Source organism: Salvelinus alpinus, chromosome 8 (genome assembly GCF_045679555.1).
Source record: "Salvelinus alpinus chromosome 8, SLU_Salpinus.1, whole genome shotgun sequence".
Taxonomy (NCBI): domain Eukaryota; kingdom Metazoa; phylum Chordata; class Actinopteri; order Salmoniformes; family Salmonidae; genus Salvelinus; species Salvelinus alpinus.
The window spans coordinates 74978056-74990886 of record NC_092093.1 but is presented as its reverse complement, the minus strand read 5'-3'; the positions used below and the strand labels follow the sequence as shown (position 1 = coordinate 74990886).

At 44.5% G+C, this 12831-nt stretch overlaps 1 protein-coding gene across 1 annotated transcript in view; it reads right to left on the bottom strand.

Moving 5' to 3' along the window:
• LOC139582332 (cyclic nucleotide-gated channel beta-3-like) overlaps window positions 1-12831 on the bottom strand; it is a 43327-nt gene that overhangs the window by 28417 nt on the left and 2079 nt on the right. The window contains exons 2-5 of the mRNA XM_071412321.1: window positions 8991-9069; window positions 8726-8762; window positions 7949-7965; window positions 6753-6912 (exon numbers count right to left, since the gene is read on the bottom strand). Of these exons, the coding sequence (XP_071268422.1) occupies window positions 6753-6912; window positions 7949-7965; window positions 8726-8762; window positions 8991-9069 (293 nt within the window). The remainder of the gene's footprint in view (window positions 1-6752; window positions 6913-7948; window positions 7966-8725; window positions 8763-8990; window positions 9070-12831) is intronic.

Sequence of the window (12831 nt, the reverse complement as noted above, 5' to 3'; positions counted from 1 at the left end):
CCAGGTGCACTTTCACAAAAAAAAATCTTTTTTGGACAGCAGTGGTTTCTTCCGTGGTGTCCTCCCATGAACACCATTCTTGTTTAGTGTTTTAAGTATTGTAGACTCATCAAGGATGTTAGCGTGTTCCAGAGATTTCTGTACGTCTTTAGCTGACACTCTAGGATTCTTCTTAAACCTCATTGAGCATTCTGCACTGTGCTCTTGCAGTCATCTTTGCAGGATGGCCACTCCTAGAGAAAGTAGCAACAATGCTGAACTTTATTTATAGACAATTTGTCTTACCGTAGACTGATGAACATCAAAGCTTTTAGAGATACTTTCGTAATCCTTTCCAGCTTTATGCAAGTCAACAATTCTTAATCTTAGGTCTTCTGAGATCTCTTTTGTTCGAGGCATGGTTCACATCAGGCAATGCATCTTGTGAATAGCAACCTCAAATTTTGTGAGTGTTTTTTATAGGGCAAGGCAGCTTTAACCAACATCTCCAATCTCGTATCATTAATTGGACTCCAGGTTAGCTGACTCCTGACTCCAATTAGCTTTTGGAGAAGTCATTAGTGTAGGTGTTGACATACTTTTCCCAACCTACAATGTGAATGTTTAAATGATGTATTCAATATAGACAAGGGAAATACAATCATTTCTGTGTTATTAGTTTAAGCACACTATGTTTGTCTATTGTTGAGACTTAGATGAAGATCAGATCAAATTTGATGACCAATTTATGCAGAAATCCAGGTAATTCCAACGGGTTCACATACTTTTTCTTGCCACTGTATGCTGAGCACTTGCTGGCTGCTTTTCTTTCACTCTGCGGTCCAACTCATCCCAAACCATCTTAATTGGGTTGAGGTTGGGTTATTGTGGAGGCCAGGTCATCTGATGCAGCACTCCATCCTTCTCCTTTGTGGTCAAATAGCCCTGATACAGCCTGGAGGTGTGTTTTGGGTCATTGTCCTGTTGAAAAACAAACGATAGTCCCACAAAACGCAAACCAGATGGGATGGCGTATCACTGCAGAATGTTGTGGTAGCCATGCTGGTTAAGTGTGTATTGAATTGTAAATAAATCACCAACAGTGTCACCAGCAAAGTACCCTCATACCTCCCCCCCATGCTTCACGGTGCGTCATCATCCGTTCACCTACTCTGCGTCTCACATACTCTGCGTCTCACAAAGACACGGTGGTTGGAACCAAAAATCAAACATTTGAACTCATCAGACCAAAGGACAGATTTCCACCAGTCTAATGTCCCTTGCTCGTGTTTTTTGGCCCAAGCAAGTCTCTTCGTCTTGTCCTTTCGTTGTGGTTTCTTTGCAGAAATTTGACCATGAAGGCCTGATTCACAGTCTCCTCTGAACAGTTGATTTTGAGATGTGTCTGTCACTTGAACTCTGTGAAGCATTTATTTGGACTGCAATCTGAGGTGCAGTTAACTCTAATGAACGTATCCTCTGCAGCAGAGGTAACTCTGGGTCTTTCTTTCCTGTGGCGGTCCTCATGAGAGCCAGGTTCATCACAGCGCTTGATGGTTTTTGTGACTGCACTTGAAGAAACTTTAAAAGTTCTTGACATTATCCTGATTGACTGACAGTCATATCTTAAAGTAATGATGGACTGTCGTTTCTCTTTGCTTATTTCAGCTGTTCTTGCCATAATATTGACTTATACTTTTACCAAATAGGGCTATCCTCTGTATACCACCCTTACCTAGCCACAACATAATTGATTGGCTCAGACGCATTAAGAAGGAAAGAAATTCCACAAATTTACTTTGAACAAGGCACATCTGTTAATTGAAATGCATTCCAGGTGACTACCTCATGAAGCTGGTTGAGAGAATGCCAAGAGCGTGCAAAGCTAGATGGTGCCGACAGAGATGGTCGCCTCGCTTCAGGTCCTTAGGAAACTATGCAGTAATTCGATTTTTTATGTATTATTTCTTACATTGTTAGCTTACATACTACTGGATATAAAAGCGATGTCATTTGACCAACATTATGACCAGGAATACGACTTTCCCGAAGTAGATCCTTTGTTCGGACCTCCACCATGGACATGGGATCTTAACCCAGAGGCCGACCCAAAACAACGCTGTCGCCGCAGGAGAGGCAGACGGAGCGGCCTACTGGTCAGACTTAGAAGGCGAGCACACCATCCACCGCTTCCGAGCATATTACTCGCCAATGTCCAATCTCTAGACAACAAGGTGGACGAAAATAGTACACGAGTTGCCTTCCAGAGAGACATCAGAGATTGTAACATTCTCTGTTTCACGGAAACATGGATATGTTGTCAGAGTCGGTTCAGCCACCCGGTTTCTTCACGCATTGCGCCGACAGAAACAAACATCTCTCTGGTAAGAAGAAGGGCAGGGGCTTATGATTAGCGACTCATGGTGTAATCACAACAACATACAGGAACTCAAGTCCTTTTGTTCACCTGACCCTAGAATTCCTTACAATCAAATGCTGACTATATTATATACCAAGAGAATACTCCTCGATTATAGTCACAGCCGTGTATACTCCCCCCCCCCCCCCCCCCCCACCCCAAGCAGATACCTCGACGGCCCTGACAGTACTTCCCTGGACTATATGTAAATTGGAAGCATGTACCCTGAGGCTGCATTTATTGTAGCTGGGGATTTTAACAAACCTAATCTGAGAACAAGGCTTCCTAAATTCCATCTGCATATCGAATGCGCGACACAAGTTGGTAGCATTCTGGACCATTACTACTCTAACTCTAACTCGACTCCGCCCTGTGCAACTGGGTCCTGGACTTTCGACCCCGCCTCCAACTCAATCATCAAGTTTGCCAATGACACCACAGTGGTAGGCTTGATTACCAACAACGACAAGACGGCCTACAGGGAGGAGGTGAGGGCCCTCGGAGTGTGGTGTCAGGAAAATAACCTCTCACTTAACGTCAACAAAACAAAGGAGATGATCGTGGACTTCACAAAACAGCAGAGGGAGCGTCCCCCCATCCACATCGACGGAACAGTAGTGGAGAAGGTGGAAAGTTTTAAGTTCCTCGGCGTACACATCACGGACAAACTGAAATGGTCCATTCCTCCTGACAGAGCTGGTGTAACTAAGTCAGGTTTGTAGGCCTCCTTGCTCGCACACACTTTTTCAGTTCTACCCACAAATGTTCTATATGATTGAGGTCAGGGCTTTGTGATGGCCACTCCAATACCATGACTTTGTTGTCCTTAAGCCATTTTGCCACAACTTTGGAAGTATGCTTGGGGTCATTGTCCATTTGGAAGACCCATTTGCGACCAAGATTTAACTTCCTGAATGATGTCTTGAGATGTTGCTTCAATATATCCACATAACTTTCTTCTCTCATGATGCCATCTATTTTGTGAAGTGCACCAGTCCCTCCTGCAGCAAAGCACCCCCACAACATGATGCTGCCACCCCCGTGCTTCACGGTTGGGATGGTGTTCTTCGGCTTGCAAGCGGTCCCCTTTTTCGTCCAAACATAATGATGGTCATTATGGCCAAACAGTTCTATTTTGTTTCATCAGACCAGAGGACATTTCTCCAAAAAGTACGATCTTTGTCCCCATGTGCAGTTGCAAACCGTAGTCAGGCTTTTTTATGACGGTTTTGGAGCAGTGGCTTTTTCCTTGCTCAGCGGCCTTTCAGGTTATCTCGATGTAGGACTCATTTTACTGTGGATATAGATACTTGTGTACCTGTTTCCTCCAGCATCTTCACAAGGTACTTTGCTGTTGTTCTGGGATTGATTTGCACTTTTCACACCAAATTACGTTCATCTCTAGGAGACAGAATGCGTCTCCTTCCTGAGCGGTATGACGGCTGCATGGTCCCATGGTGTTTATACTTGCGTACTATTGTTTGTACAGATGAACGTGGTACCTTCGGGCGTTTGGAAATTGCTCCCAAGGATGAACCAGACTTGTGGAGGTCTACAATTGTTTTCTGAGCTCTTGGCTGATTTCTTTTGATTTTCCCATGATGTCAACCAAAGAGGCACTGAGTTTGAAGGTAGGCCTTGAAATACATCCACAGGTACACCTCCAATTGACTCAAATTATGTCAATTATCCAATCAGAAGCTTCTATAGCCATGACATAATTTTCTGGAATTTTCCAAGTTGTTTCAAGGCACAGTCAACTTAGTGCATGTAAACTTCTGACCCACTGGAATTGTGATACAGTGAATTATAAGTGAAATAATCTGTCTGTAAACAATTGTTGGAAAAATTACTTGTATCATGCACAAAGTAGATGTCCTAACCGACTTGCCAAAACTATAGTTTGTTAACAAGAAATTTGTGGAGTGGTTGAAAAACAAGTTTTAATGACTCCAACCTAAGTGTATGTTAACTATCGACTTCAACTGTATTTATATGTACATATTCTTATTCATTTACATTTGTGTGTATAAGGTAGTTGTTGTGAATTTGTTCGATTACTTGTTAGATATTACTGCACTGTCGGAACTAGAAGCACAAGCATTTCGCTACACTCGCATTAACATCTGCTAACCACGTGTATGTGACCAATAACATTTGATTTGATTTGCTTTGAGCTGTCATCAAGACAAAGGGTGGATACTTTGATAAATTGCAAATATAAAATATATTTTGATTTGTTTCACACTTTTTTGGTTACTACATGATTCCATATGTTTTATTTAATAGTTTTGATGTCTTCAGTATTATTCTACAATTTAGAAAATAGTATGAGTGAGTAGGTGTGTCCAAACATTTGACTGGTACAGAATATATGATTTTTTTCTCCCACAGAAAACTTTGGGGGCCAAATAAAACCACCCCTGGGCCAAATTCAGTTGGGGAACCTGGCCCGACAGTATGGTATTAGACAGGGCCTAGATTTGATCCTAGGTGTGCAGAGCTGCATTGGCTACATTCAAATAACTCCTCGTAATCATTATGGTTGTGTTTACAAAGTCTGCCCAATTCTGATCTTTTGCAACTAATTGGTCTTTTGACCAATCAGATCTTACGCCAATAATTCGGCAAAAGATCAGAATTGAGCTGCCTCTGTAAACGCAGTGGGACCACCATGTCTGTGTTGTCCATGGGGACCTATTGAGTCATACTCAGCACAGTAGCATACCACCCACCTGCCATCTTAGTACTAGGAACAAATATAATCGCCTTCTCTCTCTCGTGCTCTCACTCTCTCCAGGCGCACTGGAGGTAATCCTGGTGCTAGTGATTAGTTGGTTACACAGTAATTGCCAGGTGTACCAGGAAACTAAGTATACTTTCCTTCTGTACTGTATATCCCTAATATACTCTGAGAAGTTGCTGTATTTACACTGGACTGGTATTCACATTTTATCTGTCCCTTTTTAATTTACTGCAGTGGGCTAAATCAGGGTCACACATAATATTTATTGGTACGGTTAAACAATCTACTTTGAAACAAAAGTATACACATCACATACATGGTTGTACCATGTCAGATATAGAATTGTAATGTATTCAATTTTGAATACATCACAGAAGACTGAAAAATAACAAAACTGTTTGACATAGAAACAGCTGATTTTCAGCATATTCTTTGAAAAACTCTTTATTAATTATGAAATTATGAAAAATATTATTGACATTCCACCCATGAGGCCACTAGAGGGCACTTTGCTCAGTCCAATCAAATCAAATAATTCCACTGCAGGAAAGGGCTACAATGGTTCTCGTTTCTCTGCACTGTACTTAAAGATATTTCCCACTAGCATCTTATAAGAATTCTATACCAGATGAAGCATTTAAGAAAACACACACACACATTAAGAGGTATGGAGCTTACTACTCTGTATAGTCAGAAATAGAAGCAGGTGGGATTTCCGTTCTGTTTTTACCTGGCTGTACCTCAAGAAGGAAATAGGATTTCAGCACACGTCACACATGTGAAATCAGCCTTTACAGAAGCCAAATACAGAATACAGGTTCTCTCAATCAAGACCAGCGACTATTCCACTGTAAAACGTAGCATACTTCCTTGAAGTCAGAAATGAGCTACAGTACAGAGAGAAAGCAAAGAAAACCTTTGCAAATAAAACTTACACGTGAACTACCGCCACCCATCCCCTGACCTCATTAAGTCACAAATACCCATAATCCCATAATCTTATTCAGCTACTTTGGGAGTCACAAGCTGCAAGTCATTCTGTAGTGAGGAGGGAAAACATCAAGCCATCGCTAAGCAGCTGCCTGCAGACAAAATATAGGCCTACACTGCACTATTAGTCTATTTGTAATCTTGCTTATGTTGTCCTTAGTACAGTAAACATATAGACTATTGTCTTCCCACAAGCCACAGACACAGCCACAGCCACTGCAGTTGTGGGAAGAGACTAGTCTACATGTTTCTGTGCTGTGTACGGACAACACATGTATAAGCTTTGTACACATGTTGTATTCGGCACGTGTCAAATAAAATTAGACTGGATTTGATTTGTTTTAGCTACATGGAAGACACATAGATCTCTTTAACTAAACACTGAAGAGATTGAACAGAAAGTATTTGCTCTCGGGCGACCAGACTATTATTAACACATCTCATCTCAGTAGATGAACAGCCCCACTATGAACTCTCTCTCACTCCCCAGGTTCTCCCCTATCTCTTTAACAACTTTGTGATGTCCTACTACCCCTATTTGGCAGTTCCTGTGGGGTGTACTGGCTGAACTAATAGCCCATAGACAGTTTCACAGCTAGGTGTTATTCATGTTCTTACCCTTCAGCCCCATCAGCGGGTTTGTCCCCTTCTGCAGGTGCTGGGGCAGCGGCCGGGGCTGGGGCCGGGGCTGGGGACGGGGCTGGGGAAGGAGCTGCGGCAGGAGCTGCGGCAGGGGCTGGGGCTGGAGCTGGGGCTGGGGATGGAGCTGGGGCAGGATCTATGGGTAGTGTACAAAAGATAAAATGAGAAAGTGGATCAGTGTAGAATGTGAGTAGAGACTGAAACTTAAGACCATACACTGAGTATACCAAACATTAGGAACACCTTCCTATTATTGAGTTGCATCCCTTTTTGCCCACAGAACAGCCTTAATGCTTTGGGGCATGGCCTCTACAAGGTGTCGAAAGTGTTCCACAGGGATGCTGGCCCATGTTGACTCCAATGCTTCCCAAAGTTGTGTCAAGTTGGCTGGATGTCCTATCGGGTGGTGGACCATTCTTGATACACACAGGAAACTGTTGAGCGTGAAAAACCCAGCAGCGTTGCAGTTCTTGACACACTCAAACTAGTGCACCTGGCACCTACTATCATACCCCGTTCAAAGGAATGTAAATATTTAGTCTTTCCCATTCACCATCTGAATGGCATACATACACAATCCATGTCTCAATTGTCTCGGCTTAAATATCCTTATTTAACCTGTCTCCTCCTCTTCATCTACACTGACTGAAGTGGATTTAACAAGTGACATCAATATGGGATCGTAGCTTCACCTGGATTCACCTGGGCAGTCTATGTCATGGAAAGAGCATGTTTTGTATACTCAATGTATATTACTTAGGAGAAAAACAACATGACAACATCTGAAAGTAATGGAATTGCTTAGTGCCATCACACACAAAAAGCTATCATAAATGAAGCATTTGTTCTAGAATGCACTGAGTGTCAGTGTGTGTCTCTGAGATGTGGATTATAGTGAAAGGGAAAAGGTGCAGAGGGAATGGACATGTGTTGTTTCTGCTGCTGATGTATAGGAGGCTGCCATGTGTGTCCTACTTCCCAAACCAGCACTCGTGTCTCAACAACACAACCCAGGTAGACCAAACATCAGCTTTTCTTTCACCTCAGCAATGAAATAGTTAACTGGAATGATATGATAAACCAATTTAATTATATAATGGAATCAAATTTAGTTGTTACTCAATAAAATAATCGAATGATATGATGGAGTAAAATGTAGTATAGTAAGTTACTCTCTTTGAATGAGAGCCTGAGAGAAAGTGAGGATATTGAAGAATCAGGGAGCCAAAGCTTCACATGTCACAATCACTTTGGGAGTTTGGGCCTTGTTAAATCAAATGTAGAGGTCTGCCAGATTCCCAGTGTAAGAAAAGGTATTTTTGGAGTAATGTAATCAACAAACAATGTTTTGTTTGCATTATACTCTGTTAGTTACAAAATAAACTCAACTGGATCCCAAATCAAACATACTTTTTTTTGCCAGAAACCTTCTGCTTTGTTTTTGTTTACCTTTACCTGAAACCCAGCCCATTGTTATAGTTTTGTAAGGTAAAATAAAGCAGAGATCACAGTTAACATATATCTCCTGGAGTTCCAGGAAATCCATAGACAAGATGTCACGTTCCTGACCTGTTTTCCTTGTTTTTGTATGTGTTTAGTTGGTCAGGGCGTGAGTTGGGGTGGGCATTCTATGTTATGTGTTTCTATGTTGGGTTAAATGTGTTGCCTGATATGGTTCTCAATTAGGGGCAGGTGTTTGACGTTTCTTCTGATTGAGAACCATATTAAGGTAGGCTGTTCTCACTGTTTGTTTGTGGGTGATTGTTGCTGTGTCTGTGTTTGTTGCACCACACGGTACTGTCTCGTTTCGTTCGTTCTTTCCTGTTCGTGCGTTCATTGTTTTTTATGTTCACAAGTTCAGGTCTGTTTAACGTCGTTTGTTGTTTTGTAGTTTATTCAAGTGTTCTTCGTGTTTCGTCTTCATTTAATAAATCATTATGTCTACATACCTCGCTGCGTGTTGGTCCGATCCATGCTCCTCCTCGTCTGAGGAGGAGAACGAATATGACAGCCGTTACACAAGAGGATAGAATGAGACTTCGTTAATGTTGTGGCTGCAACATTTCTGGGTGTGTGCCAGAGGGTATGCCACAGCCAAAACACCAACAATGAAAAGTCTTAATTCTGTCCCCTTGTGTTTGAGTATTATATGACACAAACTGAGCAAGTTCAATATCATATAGAAGCATGCTAGATGAAAACAAACAAACTTACCTGCTGGTTTAGCCTCTTCCTTCTTAGGTTCTTCCTCTTTCTTCTCCTCATCCTTTTTCTCTGCAGGCTTCTCCTCTTCCTGGGAAAACAACACTGTTACGTCACTGAAAACAATAGCCCATATTCACCAACAGACTTAGAGTAATGCTGATCTAGGATCAGATTTCCTATTTTATTCATTATTACCTGAAATTGCAAAACTGATCCTAGATCAGCACTCCTACTCTTAGATATGGTGCAATGAGACATGAAGACAGGTGCCCATTAGTACTGAAGTGACACAGTTTCTCTGGACCCCTGCAAGGTCAGAGTCCCCCACCCCCTCCATAAAATATACAAAATATAGAATGCCTCAGCCAAACAGCCACTCACAAAGTTGAAACTAACGATCTTTTGACATGTCTCTGCGGCTGCCTATCGAATCGATGATAGGCTTTCTGTGGTGCCAGGGTATGTAGCCTATAGCTTTGCTTTAGCTAATGGATAAATGTTTATTGGTAGAACTATTTGGTCGATATCTTCTCATGTTAAGCCTAACATTTCACGAAGCAACAATAATATCATTCCCTCAGTCATTTAAAGTTGGAAATTCAAACATTGCAGATTGTCACATTTATTTTCAACATGACAGCATACTAATCAGCGACCAATTGATTAAAAAATACAACTATCCTGTAGCCTACCTGAACCTGCATGACATGAGCCCTGCTCGCACTCTCTCCCAGCCTGGATAGAAAGTTGTTGTGCGTAAAACCAGTCTATTAATGCCAAGTAATATAGTCAGCCCACCCTCAAAACACTAGCTTACTATGGATTGTTTTATTATGCAGTGTAGCTACTATCTATAGCGAGATACCGTATTTAGCTGCTATTTATAAACCTTTTATAAAAATGATACCTCAAATAGCCTAACAATGAGGGAAAAAGTAATCGGCTTTAGGATAAATTTAGCCACTATTTATTGTTGAACGCAGCAGGTTTTGTCTGGCTAATAGCCTACACAAAAAGGGTAAATGAAATGAAATCCAACTTGAGATACTGGTCTTCTGAAGTCCTCCTGAGACATTATGCATTATATTGCCCCAGTGCTTCCTATACAGCTAATCTCTTTCCATAACGTGTTGAGGCCTGCAATTAAGGAGAATGCGAAAGGCTCAATTAAAGAACTGCTGAATTTGAATCCCCACTCCCTTCTGCCCAGTTTCCCTGATGTTGCTACTGCAATCAAACAGTTTTTAACCATCCCTGTAACTGTTGCTTCTGTGGAGAGATCATTTTCTAAATTAAAACTCATAAAGAACTACCTAAGAAGCATTAGGCTCTTGGTCTGACATGTGCTTTTGAACACCTGAGTAAGCTCCACTCATTGCACTGGCGCCGTAGCCTTGACCAAGGTATTTGTTCATGATATCCCCTTACTTTCAATCAGTTCAATTATTATTTTTCAAGGCCTGAGGCTTTTTGACCAGTCACATTCTTGAAGCTCAAGAAACAAACACTTAACTTTCCTAGTACATATGGAAATTAAAAAGGTTCATTAATTACTTTTTGGAGGGTTACTGTCAAAATGATTTATTACAAAAAAATAGGCATCGATGACAGGCGCATGGGCCCCCAGTGCTCGTCGGCCCTCCCGCCTTGCGAGGTGTGCGGGGGTGTCCGGTACGCCAGTACTCGTAAGTATGATGCTGTGGAAACAGTTAAGTGTATCACATCTCACAAAATCAAACTATTCTTTTTCGGAGAGCTTGGGTTCTTCATTCAATGCCCAGGATGCACTTGGAGGGAGGCAGAATCCATGTTGGAAATAAAATATATGAAAACTCATGGCTTGTAGACAGTACATCTGTCACGTTCCTGACCTGTTTTCTGTTGTTTTGTATGTGTTTAGTTGGTCAGGACGTGAGCTGGGTGGGAATTCTATGTTGTGTGTCTAGTTTGTCTGTTTCTATGTCCAGCCTAATATGGTTCTCAATCAGAGGCAGATGGTAATCGTTGTCCCTGATTGAGAATCATATATAGGAGGCTTGTTTTGTGTTGGGATTTTGTGGGTGTTTGTTTCCTGTCTCTGTGATTGTCTGCACCAGATAGGTCTGTTTTGGTTTTTGCACATTTTGTTATTTTGTATTGTTGTTTGTAGTGTTTTCACTTGTTCTTTATTAAACATGTTGAACACTAGCCGCGCTGCACTTTGGTCCTCTCCTTCACCCCTGGAAGAAAACCGTTACAGAAACACCCACCAAACCCGGACCAAGCAGCGTGGAAATGGGCAGCAGCAACAGAAGCAGCGGTACCAGGAGGAATGGTCTTGGGAGCAAATATTCAACAGAGAAGGACCCTGGGCTAAGGTTGGAGAGAATCGCCGCTCTCGGGAGGAGAAGGAGGCAGCCACAGCCCAGGAGCGGTGGATTGAGTCGGCAGCACGTAAGAGAGGCTGGAAGCCCGAGAGGCTCACCCAAAAATTTCTTGGGGGGGGGGGGGGGCTAAAGGGGAGTGTGGCGAAGCCGGGTTGGATACCTGAGCCAACTCCCCGGGCTTACCGTGGAGTGAGAGGGCGTCGTACTGGTCAGACACCGTGTTATGCGGTGGAGCGCACGGTGTCCCCAGTACGCGTGCTTAGCCCAGTGCGGGCTATTCCACCTTGCCGCACTGGTAGGGCTAGGTTGGGCATCGAGCCGGGTGCCATGAAGCCGGCCCAACATATCTGGCCTCCAGTACGTCTCCTCGGGCCGGCGTACATGGCACCAGCCTTACAGGTGGTGTCCCCGGTTCGCCTGCATAGCCCAGTGCGGGCTATTCCACCTCGCCGCACTGGCAGGGCTACGGGGACCATTCAACCTGGTAAGGTTGGAGAGGCTCGGTGCTCAAGAGCGCGTGTCCTCCTTCACGGTCCGGTATATCCGGCGCCACCTTCCCGCCCCAGCCCAGTACCACCAGTGCCTACACCACGCACCAGGCTTCCAGTGCATCTCCAGAGCCCTGTTCCTCCTCCCCGCACTCGCCCTGAGGTGCGTGCCCTCAGCCCGGTACCTCCAGTTCCGGCACCACGCATCAGGCCTATAGTGCGTCTCAGCCGGCCAGAGTCTGCCGTCTGCCCAACGCCGTCTGAACTGTCCGTCTGCTCAACGCCGTCTGAACTGTCCGTCTGCTCAACGCCGTCAGAGCTGGCCGTCTGCCAAGCGCCATCGGAGCCATCCGTCTCCCCAGCGCCATCTGAGCCATCCGTCTCCCCAGCGCCATCTGAGCCATCCGTCTCCCCAGCGCCATCTGAGCCATCCGTCTCCCCAGCGCCATCTGAGCCATCCGTCTCCCCAGCGCCGTCTGAGCCATCCGTCTGTCCCGAGCCGTTAGAGCCGCCCGTCTGTCCCGAGCCGTCAGAGCCGCCCGTCTGTCCCGAGCCGTCAGAGCCGTTCGTCAGTCAGGAGCCGCTAGAGCTATTCGTCAGTCAGGATCTGCCAGGGCCGCCAACCAGACAGGATCTGCCAGAGCCGCCAACCAGACAGGATCTGCCAGAGCCGCCAACCAGACAGGATCTGCCGGAGCCGCCAACCAGACAGGATCTGCCGGAGTCGTCAGTCAGCCATGAGCGTCCAGAGCCGTCAGCCAGTCATGAGCTGCCCTCCAGTCATGAGCTGCCCTCCAGTCATGAGCTGCCCTCCAGTCATGAGCTGCCCTCCAGTCATGAGCTGCCCTCCAGTCATGAGCTGCCCTCCAGTCATGAGCTGCCCTCCAGTCATGAGCTGCCCTCCAGTCATGAGCTGCCACCCAGTCCGGAGCTGCCACCCAGTCCGGAGCTGCCACCCAGTCCGGAGCTGCCACCCAGTCCGGAGCTGCCACCCAG